At 43.4% G+C, this 24,813-nt stretch overlaps 1 protein-coding gene across 12 annotated transcripts in view; it reads left to right on the top strand.

The window, feature by feature from the left end:
• The window catches only part of MYO9A (myosin IXA), a 171,949-nt gene that overhangs the window by 63,902 nt on the left and 83,234 nt on the right, over nucleotides 1-24,813 (top strand). For 11 of the 12 annotated variants that reach the window (XM_015639048.3, XM_015639051.3, XM_015639040.3 and 8 more), the window contains exons 4-9: nucleotides 373-435; nucleotides 2,099-2,198; nucleotides 4,865-4,921; nucleotides 8,731-8,828; nucleotides 10,759-10,885; nucleotides 18,040-18,129. In XM_015639048.3, coding sequence (XP_015494534.1) covers nucleotides 373-435; nucleotides 2,099-2,198; nucleotides 4,865-4,921; nucleotides 8,731-8,828; nucleotides 10,759-10,885; nucleotides 18,040-18,129 — 535 coding nt within the window. The remainder of the gene's footprint in view (nucleotides 1-372; nucleotides 436-2,098; nucleotides 2,199-4,864; nucleotides 4,922-8,730; nucleotides 8,829-10,758; nucleotides 10,886-18,039; nucleotides 18,130-24,813) is intronic. The other variant, XM_015639046.3, reaches the window with a different exon arrangement.

Here is a 24,813-nt window from a genome sequence, read left to right as displayed (position 1 = left end):
ACTTCCACACATAGACGTATTTGTAAATGTGCACAGCTCCAGGGCTGCAGGCAATGGGATTTTGCTGGCTTTGGATGAAATGGGGATCCGAGCTCCTTCCTTGCAGACAGCATTTCTCTTGCCCATAGGCTGAAGCATCTGAGATCATGTTTTTCAGATCCAAGTTAGTTTTGGCTTGGTATCAAACCAAAAAACCCTCAAAAGCCAAACATAATATTGGGCTTGTTCTGCCGAGGAAGAAATTTATATAACTAAGTGAAACAAGGCTGAAACTTCTTTGTGTGGGTACCAAGGCTGAAGCCCCTGGTAAAGCTATGCTCATTGAAGCTGAGTATCAGGTCAATGAATGATGCTTTGATTTTTCCCTTGCAGAGCTTATGTTGAAAAATACCTCCTGGAGAAGTCCCGACTGGTGTATCAGGAGCACAACGAGCGGTGGGTGCCTCTGTTTCACCCAAGGCTTGGGTTTAACTCCTGTATGTGGCACAGATAACGTAAATCCCTGTGGAGCTGGCACAGGGGATAAGGATTTTCACACTCTTAACCCTGTGCTGCAGATTAATGATGCATTTTATATTGGAATGTTTTGTTTAGGGAGAAATGTGCTAATGGAGGGAATAAACTCCCTTATTTTATCAAGGTTTGTCTTTGATTTACCAAGGAATCATAGAATGGGTTGTATTGGAAGGGACCCTTAAAGATCATCTTGTTCCAACCCCTGCCATGAGCAGAGGACCTTCCATATTGTTACATTTCATTTAATTTTCGTTGTCTTTATGGCAGATAGATGATGGTGTGCCACTTCATTCTTGTGCAACTTTGTGAACTGCTTAATATGCCATTTTAGGAGAGAAACATGGTATTTTCATTCTTCTTTGCAGTTCACTGAAGCCTTCAGAGGGACCTCTAGAAAGAGCCAAAATTATATAGGAATGAACTTACGTGAAGTGTTCTTTCCTAATTTGCTGCATGTTCTTTGTTGCATATTCCTCTCCTCTCTCAGTAATTATTATGGCACTTTTAAATAATTTTGCTGCCTTTAGTTGTCTTTCAACTCTTGGCACTTCTGGCTGTGTTTCCCTTTGGAGACAGATGTGTGAGTTTTCTGGAACGCTCCAGGGCTGTTCCTGGAGTTAAAGAGCATCTACAGCCTTGACAAACATCCTCTTGGGTGTTGCGAGATGATTAAACTTGGATCCTCTTGGAAAACATCCAACATAAAAGTACAGTTTTAATTTTAGAAAGAAATTGTGTTAATCTCTGTTAAGAGTCATCTGGAAGCAGAATAGATGAGTGTCCCTTGGGCTGGGTTTAGCATTAGTGGTATTCAGGTATTTTGAATATTTGAGTTTTTGAATACTTGAAGATTTTTCAGTCGTGTTTCATGGAATTGCAACTGCAAAGTCATTGCCTTTTTAATAGCAATAAGGTATGAAAAATTATAATTTCTGCATTGCAAGGAAATAGGTTGTGATTCTAAGAAAGGAGATGGGCTCTAATAAAGGAGCTGGGGACGGTCGGGCTCTGCTCCCAGGGGACAAGGGACAGGACAAGGGGAAAGAGCCTCAAGCTGTGCCAGGGGAGGCTCAGGCTGGACATCAGCAGGAATTTCTTCTAGGGCAGCGTGGTCAGGCATTGGAAGGGGCCACCCAGGGATGTTTGGAGCCCCCATCCCTGGAGGTGTCCAAGGAATTCCTGGATGTGGCACGAAGTGCTCTGGCCTGGGAACGAGGTGGGGTTTGGGCACAGGTTGGACTCCATGGGCTGGGAGCTCTTTTCCCACCTAAGCAATTATGGGATTCTGTGAAATATGTAGGCCTTGCACATGGTTCTGAAGGAAAACTTGATCATCCCAGCTACAAATTATTCAAGTAGATTCTAGAGCAGTGTCTGTCCTTGGATGGAGAAGAGGGATCTCATTCTCCATCGCATAATTGAATCTGTTCCATCCCTGCACAGCAGGAACGGAGCAGCTCTAAACGGTGTCAGGCCAGAGCTTGGGAGCTGGAAAATCAGGTTGGGAGGTTTCCATGTGCCTCTGCTCAGTGCTGCTGCTCATTTTCAAGTCTAACAGCTTTTGTTTTTCGTTTGTCACCAGGAACTACCATGTATTTTATTACCTCCTGGCAGGAGCGAGCGAGGAGGAGAGATCAGCGTTTCACCTGAAGCAGCCAGAGGAATATCATTACCTTAACCAGGTGGGAGCACTATACAGGAATACAATCTATGGTCTTGCCTTTTCTTCTTCTGATACTTAATGCTAATAAAGAAGAGGTGTGGAGTAGTAAAAGTGGAGGTTTTTACAGTTGTGGAGTAGTAAAAGTTGGTTTTAATAGTTTTTAGGAAGTCTTCTGTCACTGAAATAATTCTGCATTAGCAATCTGAGCACCTGGTAGTGTTTCAGGGAAAAAATAATCAGTGTTTTCTGTGCCTGGGATATGTTAAATATATTGAGTTTTTGATTGCTGGAGGGAGAAACAGACAGAATATCCTGCTCTGTGTGAATGTCATTTACTCATTAATATCTGTCTTCTGAGCAGGAGAAAAAGGGAAAATGTGGCATACTGGGATAAAACATCTTGCATGAGGAAGTCCTAATTCTGTAGCTTCTGGCTGGCTTCTCGCACAACCCTTTGAATTTAACAATAGAACAACTCTAATATAACTAAACCACAGCAGCCATTGAAAACCTGGGAACTAATGATGGATGAAGTGTTACCAACAGCCTAACAAACTCAGTTTACATGATGATAATTTTATAATAAACTGATTTACTTTAGGTATTTAGGCAGTTATCCAGTGACTCTTGGAAGTAGAGACTTCAAAAAGACCAACAAAAGGAGGAATAAATGGAAGAGGAGTTAAGTTACATGTTGATTTTAACTAATTGCAATTTTCTTGGTGCTGAAACATGAGGAGCAATAAAGAGTGATTTAACCCCAAACTGGAGAGAAACTTCAACCCACAGCCCAAACTAAACTGCCTTTAGTCTTTTTAGAAGTATAACTTCACTCAGGCATAGCTCTCAATTACTAGGGACTTTTAAAGCATGCTTTTAAAGCAGGCAATCAACACCAAAATCCATTGTATATTAACGACTCCCACACACCCATCACAGGACTGGGAAATATTCCCAAGTGAGGAGCACTCCGAGGGCTGGAGGCTCTTTGCTGGAGTCTCTGTGCCTCAGGCATTGGCTGGAGAACGTGCTGTGATCTCCAGCACCATCTGTGCCACACTTTTGCAGTGGGAAGATGCCAACATCTTTGTTGGAATGTTTTGTTGGATTCCCAAGTTCTGTTGGGCCATCCAGTTACTTTCTGTTAGTTGAAAACATTGCTTTTAATTACAGTCCTTTTCTTTTACATTGCAGTTTAAGAGCATTTATATTTAAAGGAAAATTAGAACTCTGATAGTGTGAGGAACCAGTAGCAATATTATAATTTAGGGTGAAATGTCTATTTTAATCTAAAATAAGGTGCTGTGGGGCAAGCAAGCTGGAGAAGGCTGCTAAATCAGTCCAGTGGATCAGGGAAGCAGATTCTGGACTTCCCTGAACACAGTGTATGGACAGTAGTGACACTCTGAGTTTTTGGCAGGTTTTTAAATATTTTTTTAATAGTTAGGATTAGAGTTAACACTGACAACTATGGAAAAGCAGCACCTTTAGGTGTGGTCTGGGCATTGTTTCACATGAAGACCATCTGATAGTGCAGTAGCAGCTTTTCCCTGCCCTGCAGGAGAAAGGAAAAGGAAAATAAGGAGAAAAGGGAGAAAAGACATAGTGGAGAAATGGAAAAAGAAACTTTGGAAACATTTAAGAGAAAAATTATAAAATGACCCTTGAACATTTGCAGTCTCTTCTTAAGTGTGTCCTGGAGAAGACCCTGCCTTTTTAAAAGGAAAAAGGACCAGCTCAGACATGAACTGAAGTGTTTTACAGAAAATTAAATATTCATGTAGAGAAGCCATAAAATATTGAACCAGGCCCCTGAAGTGAAGGAGTGACTCAGTCCTGAGTCAGGCTTTACTTTCCTCCTCCCAGGTTCTTCGGATCTTGTTGTGTTACACAAAATAAATTGGGAGTTTGTTTTGCAGATGGGAAATAATCTATTCAGATACTTCACCAAAATCTGCTCTGTAAATACAGGAACCAGATTGAAAATAAAGATTTCAATTTATTTTTAAATGCAAATTTACTGAAAGTTATCCCCTGATTACCGGGGACTTTTCCATCTCTTCCCCAGTGGCAAGGTGCACCCACCCCTGTGTACCCTGCAGCTCACTGAATATTTTCTGTGCTGGTTGTTAACTTTTATCCATTTTGAAATCAGTCATTTGCAGGTTTAGATCCTTATTTTCAGCTCCTCAGGATCTGTCTCTCCCTCTTGGGGCTGGTCACTGGCACATGCTTTGACTTCCCTCTACTCCATCTCTGTCTGATTGGAAAAAGACACAAATTCCTAAAAAGCTTTGGAGTGTTGCTTGGAAGAATCTCACTTTTGCTTCACTTGTATTTGTCTGGAGCAGAGGTTGAGAATAGATAAAAACCAAATCTATTCTTCTGTGGGATTTTGGCATCAGTGGCTCTTCAACTCCAGGTAAACCAAAGGTTTCCCCAACTCTGTAAGAGAAGGAAAGGTTTTAGTATCCATTAGGATTATCGATGAGAGGGCTTCGCTGATACACTGTAAGCAGGAACCAGCACCAGGAATGCAAAAACATCATAAATCTTCCCTTAAAACAAATAAAAACTAGGGAGTGACTCTGCAGAACAGCAACAACTATTTTCCCAGTTAGGGAGCAGGTGGTCGGGGTGATTTGGGGTGGGAACACCACTTAACCTGCTCTGCCTTGCTTTCAGATGACAAAGAAACCCCTCAGACAGAGCTGGGATGATTTTTGCTATGACTCGGAGCCGGTCAGTACAAGAACCCGCCTCTTCCGTGTTGCTGGTGCAGGGCTGCTCTCACTTGAGTGTTTTAGGGAATGAAAAGAAGGCCAAATCCAATGAAGTTTAACCCATTAACCACCCTTGGTCCTGCAGTGGTGTTGTTTGTGACAGTACAGCCCTTTTATGGTTCCTTCCATCTGGAAAGCTTCTTCAGCAGTTGGAGATGGTCAGCTCTCTACAGTCATCTCAGTTTTAGAAAACTAAGGGGGTTTTCATTCCTTCCTGATAGAATACGTGATGATTTATGGAAATTGGGATGTGGAAGCAATGTGAAAATTGAAATTCCATCCCAATAAAACAGCAAATCAGTGTCTTGAAGCCCCAAGAGATGCTTCGGTACATGCTGGTTGTAGTGGTGTATCTGCTCTCCAGCTTCCAGGAAAAAACAGGCAAACCCAAAAACATCCCCCCAGCCATCTGTGACAAAATCAAATCCTGATATTGTTCAGAGTGCAGAAACAATAATTCTCCTAAAATACTTCTGCTGACATAATCATCCTTTCCAAATGGATCGCCCCAAAAAAGGGAATGGTGAAGCTTCTCCCCCTTCCCCAGCAACATGCTCTGGGTGTCTGTGTGTCCTGTGCTGCTCGCCACGGGTGTGTCCTGCATGTGGAAGCATGTTTGGCATCAGCTGCTTGTCCTTCCTGCTGCCTTCCCCATGTGCTTGATGACTGCATAAGTCTTGCTGGTGCATCTCAAAGAGTAAGAGGTGGTCTGGGAAGGAGCTGGGATTCACTGGGGCTAAACAAGTGTCTTAACAGCAACATTTCCCTGCAAATCCTTAGCAGGGGAGGAGGGAATTTCCCTCACAAGGTTAAAAATATTGAATTAAGGTTGGCATCCTTAATCCACCAGCATTCTTAGGGGTCCTTCAGGAGCAGGGAGTGATGAGCAGATGCTGTTGTAGACCTTAATGCCCTTTATAAGTTGGAAAGCCCTTAATTGCTTTAGGAATGGGTTGGGACAATTTGCTGAAGGAATTAAAATTAAAACAACCCTGAAATTTGGTACCTTCTCCTGGTATGACCAAGAACACCCTGCCAGCCTGGGGGCTGCCACGTCTGTGTCCTTATCCTGCGCGACAAAACCACGTCATTACCATTTGGCTGTTGATTCGCTAATTTGTTCAGGATGATTCTATTTGGATAGGATATTTTCTATATATAGAATTATCTATAGGATAATTTTTGGATACAGGATATTTTCTGTCACAGTCCTGGTAAATCAACTGGCTTCAGTTGATGATTCACTCTTAAGCCTACACTGGCCTTCTCCCCATACCCAGGACTCAGCCTGCTGCAGACCCCAAGTTTATAAAGAAACTCTGTTTTATCCCCTTCAAATTTTTCATGGAAATCCATGGATCACTTCAATGTGACTGCAGGAAGCAGGGGGACTCACTTTTGCTGGGAAACTAATTGCTCTGGCAGGATATTAACGGCAAGTTAGGTCTGTGGGGATGGACTTTGTGCCGCTTGTCTGCTCCAATATCAAGGACACTCCTCTATTTTATAATTATCCTTCATTTATCATCCATTAGGAAGCAGTCCTGTGCTGGAACACTGCAGAGAGCATCCGCTTTTAAGGAGAGAATTTGTCTTTCCATGCGGATTAATGAGTCGGGCAATTGTTATGTAAATCGTTAATTAAATTGCCTTCGGCATAGATTGTGCTACTTCGGAGTTGTCCGGGGTATTTTGCTGTTGACTCGTGACTTAATTTTGGAGGAATGATGCCAGAAAAATGAAAATATCTCCTGGAATGTGGAGTGCCACTAAAAGCACTTGGTGTATTTAAAAAAAGCTTTAAACCAGCCTAATTTCAGGATTTGTGGGGGTGGTGTTGTCCTGCCAAGTCCAGGTCCTGCCAGAACAAGGGTGGGAAGTTGTGCTGAGTTCTCAGTGGAAGGGCAGTGATGAGGAAGCCAGGGTTGGAGCTCAGGAGAGTCAAGGTCTCATCCTGAGGTTTTATGGTGGGAGCCATCAGTGCCTGTGGTGTCCCTGCTCTTGGTGATGTCATTGTTGTGTTCCTTTGGAGAGCTCTGGAGCAGGGTCGTTTCAGATCACTTCCTAATGGAAGGTGGAATTGCCCTTTTCTAATGACTATTTCCTAAAATAGGCTGGTCTTTTCTTCTGGAATTTCAATCCCTGCCTTCATCGATGCTGTGCATGGTTTTAAATGGTTTTACTGTTCAACAGCTCCAAAATCACTTTGCCCATGGAGCATTAACTTATCTCTGAGGACAATTGATAAAAAAATTTCGATTTTGTTGTCCAACTGCACATCTCTGGCTTTTAGTGCAGTTGTGTGGGAGTCTGCTATGTTGCAATAAATATTTAAAATATGTAAACAATACAATAAATAATAATATCAGCATTTAAATATATAAATAATGCAAATAAATCTATATCTTAAGTAAAGTTTTTCCACTCTAATTATAACTATGGCTGCAATGATGCTCTGGAGTGGGATGAAGAACTTTGTTGATACGGTTGTGAGACTTTAAATGCTGTAAAACACAAAGCTGATATTATAAAATATCTTAATTCTGTATATTCTGTATTTATAATTCATTTTCTGTACTCTCAGTGAGTACAAGTAATGCAGATTCCTAATTATTTGTGCAAAATTTTTTGCACATTTGCTTGTGTGATAAATAAGATGTTCAGGAGATGATCAAAATAATCTATGTGCATTCAGCTGCTTAATTAATTCCAACTGCAGCTACAATTTTTATTTGTATTATTCTAATAAACTTTTTATAAAATTTTATAGAATTTTTATTTATATTTACTTACACTTGGATTAACTTGTTAAAAGTCTCTAATTACTTGTAAAAAGTCTTGATTTAAGCATTAGCAAAATACTCTAAGGTTTAAAAAAGCACAATACTGTGTGCTACACAATAAATTCATCTTGATGCATAGATGGGTAGTTTTTATAGGCAGCAATGGGTAGAATATTAAATATAAGCTGGAAAGGGAGAGATAAGAATAAATGATCCATGGGAGGCCTACAGTGAGCCAAAGTGGAAGAAATTTGGCATTAATGGTCTATATATTCATTTAAAGAGCATTTCTGTTCCTTAAATATTGGTACAGGACAGCTTTGGGTGGGTCTGGAATGTCACTAGATTTTTCTGAACATGTCAGTGACTGATATCAAGGGAAAAACTCAACTGTTCAGGCATGTGAGCATCCAAAAGTATAAAATATCCTGGATTTCAGATTCTCACAGTTTTGAAATAACTTCTTGGTAGTTCAAATAAAGTTACTGAAAAATATATTTAAAGCTTTGCCTTTCCCACACAGGAAAGGCAAAGCTTTAAATGAAAATGATCCACTGATACCTGTAAACACAAAATGATCCACTGATCATTTACATGAAGTTATCTGGATTCTATTTAAAAACTTATTTTCCCTCTTTAGTTATAAGACTGAATGTGGAGTAAACTGCCTGTAAATGTGGAACAGATTTCATCTTGTTATTTCCCACTCTTTTTGTCTATGAGGTGTCCCACACTGACCAACTCTCCCTGTACTGTTGGAATGGGGTGACTCTCCTCTTTCCTTAGAGGCCAAACCTGGGAACCAAGGTTGTATCTCCAGAAAATATTAGCCACAAATGTTGTATTTCCAGTGCCAGGTTGGAAATGTTGCTGATAAAAGACCTGGAGATCACTCAGTGATATTTACAGAGCACTGACTTGGCTGTCTGGAGCTGATCTGGTGTTAATTTGTGTCAGTGCTTCCTCTGTGTGTTTAATCCAACAGGATTGTTTCTCCGTGGAAGGGGAGGACCTGAAACACGACTTTGAGCGGCTACAGCTCGCCATGGAGATGGTGGGGTTTCTGCCCAAGACACGCAGACAGTGAGTTTATTTTCCATTTTAATGGCTTGGGGATGATCCTGGTTAATGTCACCTCCACTGGCAGGACATTGCCCAGAGACACTGTGGCTGCCTCATCCCTGAAGGTGTCCCAGGCCAGGCTGGACGGGCCTTGGAGCAATCTGGTCTAGTGGAAGGTGTCCCTGGCTGTGGCAGGATGGAGCCAGATGAGTTTAAGGTCCCTTCCAACACAAACCATTCTGTGATTCCTCGCTCACTGCTCTATTTAATGATTCTCTTCATGCAAATGGAGCGTTGGCAGAAGCTGACATCTTGAAGTATTTCTTAAGTGTTCATGAATAATCACGTCTCCCTCTGCATGTCATGAATCCAGAGCCTGGTTTAATCAGAAGTCCTCATTATCCCTCATCAAACTTAACTCTTTGCATGCAATTCTAGGTCTGTAGACTCATTTCCCACTGGCCTTTTTCACTAATTCACTGGACATGCTGGTTTGAAAACTGGACTTCAGCTGGGTTACAGCACCTCTGGTACCATGGAATTAGAGGGTTCATAAGGGGTCATCTCCAACCAAAACCACAAAATAATCCCTCCTGTGCTGATTTTTGGTTTGAAAGGCTTGAGTAGGCTGGGAAGAACTTGGCATAAAAAATTACCTCAGAGATATTTTCATACAACTGAGACTTTTCAGAAGCTTGTCCTTTATCCCTCACTTGTAACAAATCAATTATGAAATCAAAACTGCTTTTTCTCTATCTTCCCCACACACATTGATAAAGCCAAGGACCCAGAGTTGTGTGAATATGTTCTGTGTCAGAGGCTGCTTTATCAGGTTTCAGGATGAGGTTTGTCTAAAGCCTGTTGAGTGGTTTAATTGCCTGAGCAAAGCAATCAGGAAGTGTCAGGACTGAGCAGAGTCGGGTGAGGCAGTAAATTCTCACTTCTGATTTGCTGTGCAATGATTTTTCTTGGCACACAAGTTGCTCCTGGTGAATTTTGCGTGTCAAAAATAAAGTGGATTCTTCACGAGCAGATTTATTTTGCTTGGTGTTACACAACTGCAGCACAAATAAGGAACCACCTTCAGCTGAGATATAGGAAAGATGTTTTAACTACTACTATACTTTAAAAAGTAATTTCTTTATAGCAGAACATGGGGTATCCCTGTTTTGGACATAAGGGAGGACTTGGAGAGGTGAAGCTGTGTTGTCCAGACAAGCTGTTGGCATAGCTAGGAATCACATTTGGGTTTATTCATTTTTAGCTCCCAAGAGAGTGTAGAAATAGAGACAAACAGGGTTTATAGCTGAAGTCAGCCATGGCTCAGGAGTTGGGCTTGATGAACCTTGTGGATCCCTTCCAACCCAGGATATTCTTTGAGTGTCTGATCCTGTGGTTTTCTGGAGGGGGAGATAACTTCCAAATGACCAAATTACCTCTAAAACAGAAAAATTGGTTGGATAAATTTACTTGAAGTGCAATACTTTTTTCTTTGTCTCAGTTGCTTAGATATTATAAAAGCATTTCTGCTGTTTTAGACAGTCTTTTGTTCCTGGCTGGGACTAGATACAAGAAGGTGACAAAAACACGTGTCCCAGAGGACCGAGAGATATCACCTGCATTGCTACTCCCAGTCTACCCCTTAATTTATGCAATTGTATGATGAATATTTAATCTGGATATCAAGATTACTGAAGGATTTCTATTTTTCTTACATGGGCTGTAATTTTGTAACTGTGTGTTTGATGTGTTAAAGAACTTTCAAGGAAACTGTATGAATGCAAGTTTGGTACTTGACTAAATAAAAATCTTTTTGACATGAGCCAAAGTGGATGCTTTGGATTGAAAATTAGAAGAATGATCCACAGAGGGACATGGCCCTTGGGGGTGAAATTTGCTTCTTTGTTCACTTTATGAAAAACCCAAGTGAAAATGAATTCTGTCTGTTTAGGATTTTCTCTCTGCTGTCGGCAATCCTGCACCTGGGGAACATCCGGTACAAGAAGAAGACGTACCGGGATGACTCCATCGATATCTGCAACCCTGAAATACTTCCTGTTGTGTCAGAGCTGCTGGAGGTAAGGCTCTGCTTTCCCTCCTGAAACTGTCACACCAAACAAGCCACCTCTGATTCAGGACCCAAAACATGTGCAGTTTATTTCCAGTTTTATTAAAAATTAAGTTCTTGTGTGTTTCCATGCCGATGGGCTGTTCATGTTTGTCAGGGAAAAGGTACAGGAACTTTTTTAAAGAGGATTTTCATGTAGGGTTTTTGCCCCTGCTCTTCACCCTCAGGTTTCATTGGCTGAAAACCCTCTTTCTGTGATCAAATGTGAAAGGTTGCAGGGTGCAGATGTGAAGCAAACCTGCTGTCCAGCACGGCAGTGTCTTCAATTGCCAGCCATCAGCTGGTGCTCCTCAAATGTGTTCCAAAGTCTGTCTGAGGAACTTCAGCTGTTGTACAACCACAGCCCCGTGTTTTGGTTCCCTGCTGGCTGTAGGAGGTGCTGAGCTCCCTCACCGTGTTTTTTGTCTGTTTTCACCTGCCAGATTCCACAAGGCTTGGGTTTGGGATGCTGGAGATCCATCTCTTCCCTCTAGTCCCTATTTATGGGCCTGTTACGGAGTTCTTTGGTGCATCTGTTGCTTTTTTGCTGTTCAGGACCTGGTACCTTGGCCTTTGTGAGCCGCTGCTGTGCTGGCGTCCCTTGGGAAGGGTTTGTAGGTCACTTAGGCCGTGTTCAGCTCTGCAGATCAGTGCAAAAGCATTAAATAAGTTCTTGGGAGATCTGCTCTGTCAGCCCAAGCAGGTTATGGAGCTGTGTTACTTCTTTTCATGAGAAAAGTCTTGAATGAGCCAACTTGTCCTGCTGGCCTTCAGCCTTCAAGAGCTGAGCTCAAAAACCTCCTGACATGGATTGAGGTTGCCAGAAGCTCCCCTTGCTGTCTCACTTCACTTGAAATGCCCTAAACCTCTTGCAACTGAAATGTTTTTCTTGTAGTTGATTATAGCAACAATTATCTTTACCCTTTTGTACATGATGGGTAGTCTGGAAGGTGAATTTGTGCTGATTTTATGGTAGGATCAGAAGGCAGCTTGTTCTTTGGTGTACACGTGGTGCTCTTCCCATTTATTCCATTAAAAAACTGTTGTGTTATCTCCCTGCCTACAGAACTTGGGAACTGGCTCTCAGGGATTTTCATGGCACTTCATCAATGCTTTGAAATTAGGGAGGGGAAAGCTTCTGTAAAATATGGTCTGAGCAGCTGGATGCTCTTTGCATCTTGGCCTTGGAGATTGCAGAAATAAACAGGAAGAAAATATAAGTGGGGAGGAGAATGTTGTGGATTTACTCTGTCAAATGTGGCCAAGTCAGTTAAGTAATTGTTTTTAAAAAAAGTTTTGAGTAAGAGAGCGACTTAGAGATCTGAAAAAGTTCCAGGCTTTGGGTCTTTGCCTTTGCAAACAAACCCTTCTGCAACATCTGCACGTGGGGAGGTCGTGGGGTGGTTTTTACACATAATTCTGTGAAATGAGGCATTGGCTGAGCCATGTCAATCCAACAGTGCCTTAATGCCACGGGCTGGAACAGCACCCACAGGCAGTGTGAACAAGATGTAAAAATAAATATTTGTTTTTCACCATTTGGGAAAAAAACAAACAAACCAAACCACTGGGATCTGATGTAGCTGAGCAAATTGATAGATTGTTTTCATCTTGGCAATTCTTTTTGCAAATTAAATGACCATCTAGAACATAAAATACGTGTTAATTAGATCAGGACAATGCTTGCTGCATTGAAGTGGGATCTGATGAAATGCACCACTGGCTTTGGGTGAGTGGTGTTGTTTGTCCCTGGAACTGGGAACTGGAACTGGAACTGGAAGGATTTGCTGCCTCCAAGTATAAACCTTTTAATAGACCCACTGAAATAAAGCAAATAATCTCATTTTTAGACTTGATTTTTTGGCATTTATGAAATGCCATGTTTCTCTTTGCAGACCTCAACAGATGTTGCTGCTTATTCAGGTTTGGCCCAAAGGAAGAACCAAAGGGTTCAAACAGATGAAACAGATAATTACAAAGAGCAGCCACCACTCTTTAGGGCTACTTACAACTCTCCACATTAAGTTCAATGAGTTCTACTCAGCCAGAGACCCAAAATACTGGTTAAAACATTTGACACTTTGTATTTTATCTCATTTGGGTAATTATTTTTGTTACATTCTCCTTTTTTGTGGTCACTGAACAGTTTTGCTTTTCCCATTGTTGCTAAAATTACAAATTGGCTTGAAAAGTTGTTAATCCCCTCTCCAGATCTTGGCATTAGACACTAATAACTGAGAAATCATCTCAGAATAAAAGTAAATATAAGTTGACAGAGTTGAGCTTCCTTTCATATGGTCACTGGCTGTGTGGTGGGACCATCCAGAGCACAGCAAAAGGATGGAAGAAACTGTGATCTGATACTTCCTTATCTTGGAGGAACTTTTGGGTTGATTTTTATACTCAAATGACTCACTGGATTTGTTCAGTCAAGGTTTGACATGGAAAAGAGAAGGAAAAAATCTGACCAGAGCTGTGTGGGCCATCTCTGAGAGCAGCCAAGAGAGGATGCAGAGGTGCTCCAGCCTGGCTCAATGGGGATGTAGCCTCCAAGGGCAGGAGGGGAGCCACCAGCCTGAGTGAAATTAGGAACAGGCAAAATTTCTGTCTTCTCCCACTGTGAAGGGCAGTCTGGCCCAAATTCTCATTAGCTGGTTGGTTTATTGTTGGAACCTCTAATGATAATTGGGGGAATTTCCCTGCTGCACCAGTTAATGCAGCACCTCTGCACAACTGTTCTCACTCTGTGTAATGACATTTGTGTCCCTATAAAAAGAAGCTAATACAGAGATTTTCTGAAGAAATCTGGGAGGAGATGATGATCTACAATGGGTTTGCTTTTTCTTAGATATCAACAACCCCACCCAATCTGGTTTTGCTTTATTAAACCATCCAGAACAGCATTTGTTGAAACTGCAATATAGGATTTTGGCCAGACTCTGCAGATCATTGTTTCATTTACAGTAAAACTCCAGTTCCATTTTTTATTTTTTTTTCAGGAATAGACATAGCATGTGGATTATGTGATGCTTTTGGCAGGTTTTTCAGGGCCTTTGTTTAAACTCTGCTGAAATACTGTGCTAAGGAGTGATGTCAAGGCTGCCTGATGGATCAAGCAGACGTGGAGTCCTGTGCAAGCACTGAAAATATCCCAGGGCCTGGGCAGAAGTCATAGAGGGTTGTGTGAAACTGGGTAAACCTTTGTGTTTCTGGGGGAAAAGCTTGGAAAAGTTCATTTGTGGGCTTATTAACAAAAATAATATATTAGAAATTATCTACTTGACCTTAAAAGAGACTTTTTGATTTCTGTTGGAAGAGTAGGAACATTTTAATTGTGTGTGTTTACTAAAATGGGAAATTATTTCCATGGATGGAGCATTGAAGAAGGAGATAAATTCTGTCTTTGCTCAGTGGAGCAGTTTTGTATTCAGTTTTTAGGTTTAGGTAACCAGTGCAATACCTAACCTCAGTGCAAATAAAGGTAAATACAAGTTATCAAGTGCCCTAAATTAGTTTTGCCAGATCTCCCAGTGCACATTTGTGTTTGGAGCTGAAGTTGGCCTCTCCTGGAGATTTATGTGCACAAGTTCTTCTTCCACTAAAAAATGGCCTTCAGCTTCCCAGAGGGATCCCACAGGCACTGGGGCTCCTCCTGTGATAAATGTCTTGGAAATTAATTGGGGGAGGGGGTGAGGATTATGAAGCAGACAGTGCTTGCTTGCTTCCAGCTTTTTCTTCTGGATTTGTTTTCCAGATGATGTTTTGTAGAATCACAGAATGATTTGGGTTGGAAGTGACCTCCAAAGTTCACCTAGTCCAACATCCCTGCAATGAGTATGGATATCATCATTGGATGCAAAATTTTGAGCCAGAATTAGGGACAGAAAACTTCAGAGAATCACAGAATGTGCTGAGCTGGATCCACAAATACCATTGAGTGTAACTCCAGGACCTGTGGAGACACAGGCCCTGCACAGACACCCCAACAATCCCACCCTGTGCCTGAGGGCATTGTCCCAACACTCCCTGAGCTCTGGCAGCCTTGGGACCGTGACCATTCCCTGGGGAGCCTGGGCAGTGCCAGCCCCCTCTGAGGGAAGAGCTTCTTCCCAATATCCAACCCAAACCTCCCTAACACAGCTCCAGCTGTTCCCTCAGCTCCAGCTGTTCCCTCACATCCTTTTTAACTCTCTGGTTATTTGAAAGAAAGTCTGAGGAAAAGGTTCAGCTCTTTTCCAAGAAGAGCTGATAGAAATCTGAATTTATTTTCAGCTACTCCACACGAGGCATCTTTAGAGTGAGCACTCAGCACTGTAATCCCTTTCTCAGATATGGAAGGAGAGACAAAACCTGATGTTTTCTTGCTCTCCAGCTGGAAATGGTTCATTTTTCTTCAGCTGCTCTAACATAATACCCCAGAATTACTGGAGAAGCAGTCTGTGCCTGCCTTGGCTCCAGCCCAGCCCTTGCTGGCTCCCTGCTGACGTTCCCAGCTGTGGTGCTGCTGCTCACCCCTCACTGGCTCATGGAGCTTGAGGTCTCCAGCCCTCTCTGGGCCCACTTGTGGCAACAAAGTCTTAAATCTGCATTTTGTCCCTGTAACAGAGATCTAAACTCCTGCGGGAGTTGCCGTGTTTAAGAGGGAGAGCAGGCCATGCCCTTTAGCACCAGGAAGCAAAAATCCATGAAATGTGACCCAAGAGTGAAACTCCTAAGGCACAAAGTAAAGGAGTGAGTGGTGTTCTCCTCTTCACTGCTCTGCACCAATGGGTGTCCCTATTTTAGTGTTTCATGGAGGAGGAAGTGTAGGATGTGGGGAAGCTGCAAGTATCTCCATGTCCTTAGTCATCGGCACATGCTGAGTTTATCTTTAGAAAGCTCCAGTGGCTCCTCCCTGGCATCAGGAGTCAGCTACTTTCACACTGTGACCTTGAGTGCAGATCAGGATGATTTGGTTGCACCCATGGTGCTCATCAGAGGCGAGGAAGGAATCGAGATCAAGCTCCACTGGGTGGCAATTGTAGGCAGGGGCCTGGGGAGATGCAGGGATTCCTGTCCTTGCCAAGAGTGGTTTTGTACAAGGAGATGTTTCAGTGGGATCTCCCCAGGTCAGGAGGTGAAGGATGCACATCCACAGGTTCCCTCCGTCCAGAGAGCAGGGGAGAAAGAACCAGAGTGACCGTGAGATGGGGATGTGAGGGATGGCGTGGGTAGTTGTTTAAATTGCTTAAAATCCCTGTGTTTGCTGACAAATCTGGGACTTGGAAGTGTTTATGTTGTTGAGGAATATTTCTTTGGACTGTTTTGATTAGGAACCATCTGACACCCCTCTGTCTTATTGCCTTGGATAATTAAAAAAAGCCAGCATGCTGGCTGTGGGTTTGCAGCATCCCTGAAGTGGGATAATGGATGGTGTGAAACTCACTTTTGTTCCAAACTGTGCAGTTGAGGGAGAGCAGCCGATGGTCCCGCAGTCGAGAGCTGCTGGAATAGTGTCTGCAGAGCTGGAAATTACAAAATCACATCATCTGCTGAATGTAGAGGAATAGAAACCAAATGTGAAGTCTTGCTGTGGATCTCTGGATGAACCAGGAGATTCTTTTTTTCCCTGCTTGATTTTGAAAGGTAAAATCAGATTGTAGGAACTGGGGGCTCCTGAGTAGTGCTGATCTCTAAAGAAATGAACCTTGAAGTGTCATTTCCAGTGACAGACACCTTGCTGGCAGGTGACATCATATACAGGTGACTTGATGTATTCTGACTTCCACAGCCACAAGTTCTTGTTGCAGGAAGAATCGGTTATATAAAAACTCCCTGGATTTTATCAGGGAGACTCCCATGATATCAGTTTTGGCAGAAGTTGATTTTTGTACAGAAGGGCATCGTTATTGCTATGGTTTCTGAGATTCCTGACTTTCCACTGTCTTGTTTGCACTTCCTCTTCATTCCTGAATTAAACCCTGAAGTCAAAATACGTACATAGAATTGTTTTGGTTGGAAAAGACCTCTAAGATCATTAAGTCCAATTGTTAGACCTCCACATTTCCCATTTTCCATGTCAAATCATAAATGCTTTCCCTGTGATAAAAATATGGCTTTGGGTGGCCTCAGGAACGTGGATTTTGAACAATCAGAGATGTCTAGAGGAGCTCTGGTGCCTGCATGGAGTCCTTCAGGCAGGATAAGCAGTTTGTAGAGACTTCAGTGTAGCTTCTCTGTGTCAATCCACATCCATCATTTCTGAGCTCCAAGGTTTTCACCCAGATTCACAATGTCATTTTTGACTTGGAAATTTAGTGAAGATTAATCAACAACTCAAAGTCTTTAGGTCTAAGTGATGTATTCTGTATTCTTCTGAATTCCTCAAAGTAGGAGGGTCTTGAAGCTGACTGGGAAAGTGGCTTTTCCGCAGCAGCCACAGGTACCACTTAATTTGTCAGCACCGTTTTCCTCTTTGCTGAGGTGTCTGTGTTTACACAACTGAGTTCTGTTCTGCAAACCTGTGAGGGCTGATTAGAGACTGTCACCTTGCCAGGAGCTGGGGCTTCAGGGAGTAAACATCCAGTGCCAGTAGCAGAGTAAATATCAGGTGCTTTTCCAAGGGTTTCTTCCTCCTTCTGACTCCTCCCCACCCTTAAAAGTGAAAAAAAAAACCTTCTTCACTTGGATATCTCTGAAACTGATGACACTGCTTGGCTTATTCTAGAGTAATTTGTATGATTTCATCTTGACAGCACTAGAAAGTTGACTTATTTTGCCAAGAGAAAGTGTGTGAGGGAGGAGCCACACCAGAAATAAGGAAAGCAATGGGAAATTGTTACAACCAGGATGCCTGAATGCAGAAAATCAGGTTCTTTTGAATACCCTGGTGTTAGGTTTCTGATGCTGGATTTATGTGCTGAGTTGGCTCCTCCCAATGGCATGTTTTTACCCATTGAATTTAACTCTGCAAGGACTGGCAAAGTGGTTTAATTTTTTTTTTTTAATTAAACTTTGAAATTTGAGTGTGTTTGCACTGAATTTTAATTTTTTTTTAAGTTTAAATGTTATCATGTTTTAAACTGGATTTAAAATAAAATAAAAAAATCACTAGAATAATCATTAACATGTGTACTTTTGTTTTAGGTGAAAGAAGAGATGCTGTTTGAGGCCCTGGTGACCAGGAAGACAGTGACAGTGGGAGAGAAGCTGATCTTACCATACAAATTGGCAGAGGTCAGTACATGATGTTTGTCATTAAAAGGCAGCTCTTGGAATGGTTTTCAATACTTTAAGATGCACACTCAGAGTTTCTTTCACTTTTTATTTATTTATGTCAAAATAATGTAGGAGAAGCTAATGGGTGTCCTAATCTAGGAAATTATTGACTTTTCTTCTATTCCATTCCTGGAAGGCAGGTTTGTACTTTATTCTGATGGTTTGTAAGTGCTTTAATGACTTGTGGTTGTGTGAGAGTTGTCCAGAGCAGAGCTGGGCATTATGTGTGTGGGTGCAGGTTCATCTCCAGATGTCATCCCTTAAGATGGAGCTCTGATTCCACAGCAGAGTGCTGACCCATGACTCCAGGAGATTTTTACTGCCTTCTTGAGTGCCTGTGTCAGTGCTGGTTCTTGTATGGCAGGAGCTGCAGATCTCCATAGGAGATTCCCAATAGCTTTTCCTCAGACCCCTCACCTGGGACTTTGTGTGATGCTTTGGAGAAGCCACAGCTCCAGAGTCTCTCAGATGCTGGTGTAGTTATATGGCATCTAAATGGGATATTCAGGAATTCTGAATTCTATTCTGTGGCTGGGAAAGAGAAACAAATTTTTCCTCTTACATTTTTCAAAATACATAAGTTCTGTTCTTGTTTTGGCTATTTCTGCCTCCAATATTCTTGTATCCCTCAGATAAGGAACACTGAGCATCGCACCACACTTGGTCCCTCCATTCCCTCTTGTTGTAGGGTTGGGTGAGAGTTCACAGCACCTTGAACAGCATCTATGAGCAGCCTGTTGTGTCACAAATAAATAAACACATTGTGTTGTCACTGAGGTCAGCTGGAGATATTTTCACTCCTTTTCCAAGGGGGTAAAAAAGTATCTTTTCTCCCATTTTGAGGGTGTGTTTAAGCTCAGTAACCATTACTGAGCTTTAATATTTAGAAGTGAAGCGTTGCCTTTCTGCAAAGGTGAAATGTGCCTTGACAAAGGACACATGAGGGCTCTCAAAAACTCTCACAAGGGTTTTTGTGATGGACAGTTAATCAATGTGGTGTTCCTACTTTTCTCCTCCATCTTGGGAGCAGACATTAAAAGAATGGCTAGAACAGTTTAAAACTGAGCTATAACTACCCTTTTGCTGGAGGGTTCTTAGAATGATGGTATCATAGAGTGGGCTGGGTTGGTAAGGACCTAAAGCTCCTGCTGTGGGCAGGGACACCTGCCACTGGACCACGTTACTCCAAGCCCTATCCAACCTGGCCTGGAGCACTTCCAGCTGTTGGAGCAGGTTCACTGCTTACAGAGCAGAATTTGAGATGCTCCAACTTGAACCTCCCCATGGTAAGAGGCCTTCTCCTGGTCTTCCTCTGGCTCAGAGAGTGGGAGGAGTGACTTAAATTCAGACCTGTCTGAACCAAGAAGAAAGAGTGGAATTCATTTGACATTTTGGGACTTCACAATGACTACTGATGGCTGATAATCCCCACTCATGACTCACTGGACTATTGGGAGTCAGCAGGCTGGTTATTCCTGTGTATTTAACAAAGGAGCATTGTAGTTGGCCCCAACGGATGGAGCCATTGAGGGTTTGAGGATTTGCACACATGGGTCTCCCACCACGACCTCTGTAGCTCATGGGCAGCTGCCTTTCTTGATGGACACAGCAATTCTTTTATTCTTCAGATGCCTGTGGGTTTTTTCATAGCTTGGTACACTGAAAGTTTCAGTGGAGTTTGTCTGGAGCAGACTGTTCCACAGGCTCTCAAAAAAAGGATTGCATAATGTCATTTTGGCATGTCCTTGCTTCTTTACTCCATCAAGAAGAGCAGGTTGGATCTACCAGTCTTCAGGCTGCAAGAGAGGTGATAAATGCTACTTCCCTGGAAATGTCCAAGGCCAGGTGGGATGGGGCTTCCCCATGGTTGGAGGTAGGGGATGGATGGAGATGAGCTTTAAGGTCCCTTCCAGCACAAACTGTCTGGGATTCCATGTAAAAAGCTTAAGATTTAAGTTTGGGATAGGTTTTGAGCTTTGATGAGGTTCCCACGTGCGTTTCTGTGCTTTCACTTTCTGTGCTTGGCACAGGGGCTGACATTTCCTGCTCCCTTTCATCAGTGTTGGAGTATGTGGAGATGACAACTCGGTGCAGAAATGCTTTTCATGGGAAGTGAGTGTGATCATTCCATGATCCCAGCCTGGCTCCTGAGAGATCTGTGCCCTCAAGGGCACTGTGATAACTGCCAACCCTCTTAATAGCCTTGCATGGGCAGAATTGGCCTGAAGGGATCCTTCCCTTTGGTATTTTGGAGGCTTTAGAGCTGAGGCTGGAGTTTTGTTTTCCAAGCCTTTTCTCTTCCCCTTTCCCGGGCTGCAGCCCCAGAGCACGTGGAGAGACCGCCTTTGTTGGATTTGCAGTGATGTCACATTCCTGGCTGGCTGCATGCTCCTGCCTTCTTCTTGTGTGCTGATTGGAAACAGTCCTGTGATCTGGGGCTTTTTTAAAAAAAACAGTGGTTTGAATGCTTGGCAGCTAGCTTGAAACATTCTCCTTCAGCTATGAATTGATATCAGAGTGATTGTGGTTCTGTTCATCTTTGCAATAATTTGGGTAAAACTGCATCTTTTATTCTGGCAAGTTTTGGGTAGAAGGTACTGAAAAGTGGAGACAACTTGTGGATGGACATCATGGAATCACAGATGGGTTTGAGTTAGGAGGGACCTTAAAGCTCATCTCATTCTACCCCTGCCATGGGCAGCAACACCCTTCACTATCCCAGGTTGCTCCAAGCGCTGTCCAGCCTGACCTTGGACACTTCCAGGGATCCAGGGGCAGCTGCAGCTTCTCTGGGCACCCTGTGCCAGGGCCTGCCCACCCTCACAGGGAAGAATTCCTTCCCAATATCCATCTAACCCTGCCCTCTGGCAGTGGGAGCCATTCCCCCTTGTCCAGAGTCCCTCCATGCCTTGTCCCCAGTCGCTCTCCAGCTCTTCTGGAACCCCTTTAGGCACTGGAAGGGGCTCTGAGGTCTCCCTGAAACCTTCTCTTCTCCCAGCAGTGTTGGAGAAGCTGCAACTGGCAACCACCTCCTGTCAGTTTATTCACACTGTACTTCCTCTCTTAGGACTTCCTCTTGATGGCTTTGCCCCAGGAGTTGAGTTGGGCTTTTCCCTCAGGAATAAAGTGCCATTTTAAAGTTTAAAACTCTGTGTTACTCTTAAAAAAGTCAAGATTTTTTTATTCTTGTCCCCATATAATTATTCTGCTGGATGATCTTGGAGAATCCAAGAACTGGATTCCAGTGCCTGAAGGGAGCCTACAAAAAGGCTCTAGAGTGAGTTTTTACAAGGGCCTGGAGTAATAGGACAAGGGGAAATAGCTTCAGACTGAAAGAGGGCAGGGTTAGATGGGATATTGGGAAGAATTGGATCCCTGTGAGGCTGGTAAGGCCCTGGCACAGGGTGCCCAGGGAAGCTGCAGCTGCCCCATCCCTGGAAGTGTTCCAGGCCAGACTGGAGAGTGCTCGGAGCAACCTGGGATAGCGGAATGTGTCCCTGCCCATGGCAGGGGGTGGAATGGGATGGGCTTTAAGACCTCTCCCAACTTAAACAGTCTGTGAATCTTTGATTTAGATCAGGTAAGGGGTTAAATGTAACACTGCAGTCCAGTGTGGAGGTAGGATTCCAGCAATTAAAATCAGAGCCTCCTGCGTGCCAGCAGTTGCTGGTGCTGTCATCTTCAGCTCAGCAAGTTCTTCCCAACAGAGAGAAGATTACATTTCACTTTATTTTACCCAGGAGCGTTCAAGGTGTGTGGCAGCAGCACCTGCTCAAGCAGAGCCATAGGCAGGAGTAAATAAACAGCTGTGAGCCAAACTTCAACGTGGAAGCCTTGGTGTGTAGTCAGTGCCCATCCTTGGCATGTTACAGGGATTATGGGATGAGCATGTGGTTTTTCAGAAAGAGCCTACAAAGCATTACGTGCCTTCAGCTTTTCTCATCATTCAGTTAATCACAGTTTATTGTTTAAAGGTTGTGTCTGACCATGCTATTAACACCCCCGTGTCACTGGAGCTACAGCTCTTCTGAAATTAAGGAGAAGGCAGTCAAGGGGAGGTCTGGTTTTGCAGGGAGAAATCAAGACTACTTTGTTTCACCTCTCATGGCTGTGGCACCATGGCAGTCATGGGCTTGATTTGAGACCCTGCAGGGGAACTGCCATCCTCTCTGGCTGCACCTCCAGCACCTCTGGCAATCAACAGCACCACATCCATAAACAAATAATAGAAATTCAATATAAATAATGCTTATATTCATCTCTGGCAGCTGCCTCTTATCTCCTGAGCCACACTGGCTCATTTGCCATGGAGCTGCATCCTGGAACCATCCATGGTTCCTTTTGTAGCACTGAATGATGTTTTAATGCAGTGCTCGAAACAACTGCGCAGTTTGGGCCAGTGCAAAGCTTTAGGAGCTTTAGGCCATAGATAAACTTGGGAAAAAGGCTGCACAGACACAAAAGGCTGCACTCGTGTGATGAGGTCTTGGCCTGTTGTCCAAAACAGCTGTCAAAGACTTTATCAGGAGCAAGATGGTGCATTAATGGAGCCAGCAGCATTTCATGGGTTTCCAGAGAAATCACAGTGTTGTGTTTGGTAACAGTGAGCTGGAGAATTCCACTTCATTTAGCAATGGGAAGGATCCTTGGAAAAGGCTACAGGAGCAATAGAGCCATCAGTGGTAGTAGTGGAGATTGCACTATTTTCATTCAGATCTGTCTTGAGCACTGAGCATCCCTGCAGCCACAGCTATCTTCTCCTTAATAAGATAAAATGCAGCAGGCACGTAGTTGATAAAGGGAAAAATGGGATTTTAATGGTGGCAAAGTAACTTACTGTGGGTTGCTGTTTCCTTCCTGAAGTGCCCCTCAACTCCAGACTTCAGGCACTTTTTTTATATATTATTGTGTGCATTTTTGCAGTTACACTGAGGTAGGAAAGTTCCACAAGCCATAATTCAGGTATTCAAAAAAAAAAAAACCAAAAAAAGATGTGCTAAATATCCAGTGACTTGACTGATGTTTTGTAGGGAACATGCAGGAGCAGAGCACTTCAGTCACATCTTTGTGAGGAACCTGGGGATTGTTAAAAATCTTTCTCTTGATCCTGTTTGCAATCTGAGTATCATCTTAATCCATGTGAGGAACTGCCCTCCTGGGCCACGTCTGTCTTCCTGCTTCTATCTAAATAATCCAAGGATTTCAGCTTTTTTCCATCTCTACTCAGTGCAGGTCTCCAAGGCCTTAGAATATGCCTTGACTCATCCACTCATTTAACTCTCTCAAATCCACCTGGCTTGGTGGTTCCATCCCCTTTCCATTGTGCTGGAGACGAGCCTGTGGCTGAGTTCTGTGAGCATCCCTGCCTGGTTTCCATCCCATCTATTCTGTTTGTCAGGCTGGTGTCCAGCACCTGCTTCTTTGTTTTTCACCAGTCTCTGCATTTTTAACCTGGTCTTCATCTGATGAGACAAAAAACTGTTATCAAAATAAATACATCTGTTAGTGAGCCCTGGGTTTTTTCTCCAGAAAAAAAAAATTAAAATTCCATGATGTTTTCAATTCCTTAACTTCATTTAACCAATATGATTGGTATTTCTTAAGCAAGTGACTTTACTAATAGACATTATTTTAACAGATCTTTAGAATTTTAAGCCATTTGTGATCAAGGACATGTTAGAACGTGAATTTATTCACACTTTTGGGAGAATTCTGATGTGAAATTGTGCAACAGAAGGGAAATAAAAGATGTGAGACAACTTTTTGGTCAAAAACCAGCCTGATTCTTGCCTTCCTTTAATTCTGGAGAGCTGGTGGGAGCTGGTTGTTTGATGTGATGTCATTATAAGCACACCCTGTATTTAACAGAATGTGTGATCAGAATTGTAAGTGGAAAATGGGTGTCTGAAAACTCAGAGGAACTGAAAGGGACTGATTTGTACCTGCAGCAAGGCAGTGCAAGCAGCTGTTGGGGAGCAGATGTTGGGCCAGTGGCCCTGAGCTCCCCCATAACCTGGGCAGCAGGGAGAGGGGGGATTCTTCCCCTCTGCCCCACTCAGGTGAGACCTCACCTGCAGAGCTGCCTCTGCCCTGAGGTGTCCAGTATCAGAAGGATGTGGAACTGCTGGAGAGGTCCAGAAAAGACCATGGAGAGGCTTTGAGGGCTGGAGCCCCTCTGCTCTGGAGCCAGGCTGGGAGAGCTGGGGGTGCTCACCTGGAGAGGAGAAGGCTCCAGGGAGAGCTCAGAGCCCCTGCCAGGGCCTGAAGGGGCTCCAGGAGAGCTGGAGAGGGACTGGGGACAAGGAATGGAGGAATAGGACAAGGGGAAACAGCTTCCCATTGCCACAGGGCAGAGTTAGATGGGATTTTGGGAAGGAATTCTTCCCTGTGAGAGTGGTGAGGCCCTCAGGTTGCCCAGAGCAGCTGTGGCTGCCCCTGGATCCCTGGAAATGTCCAGGGCTATGTTGTATGGTGCTTGGAGCAAACTGGGCCAGTGGAAGCTGCCCATGGCAGGGAGTGGAGCTGTGGATGACCCTGAAGGTCCCTTCCAAGCCAAACCTGTCTGGCACTCCTTGATCATGGTCTTCATTCAAATGGCCAGATTCCCTTCAGCAGCCGTGTGCTCCATGCTGTTGTTACGTA

Source organism: Parus major, chromosome 10 (assembly GCF_001522545.3).
Source record: "Parus major isolate Abel chromosome 10, Parus_major1.1, whole genome shotgun sequence".
NCBI classification, from domain to species: domain Eukaryota; kingdom Metazoa; phylum Chordata; class Aves; order Passeriformes; family Paridae; genus Parus; species Parus major.
The sequence above is the reverse complement of the archived record's forward strand: the minus strand, read 5'-3'. Positions and strand labels throughout refer to the sequence as shown.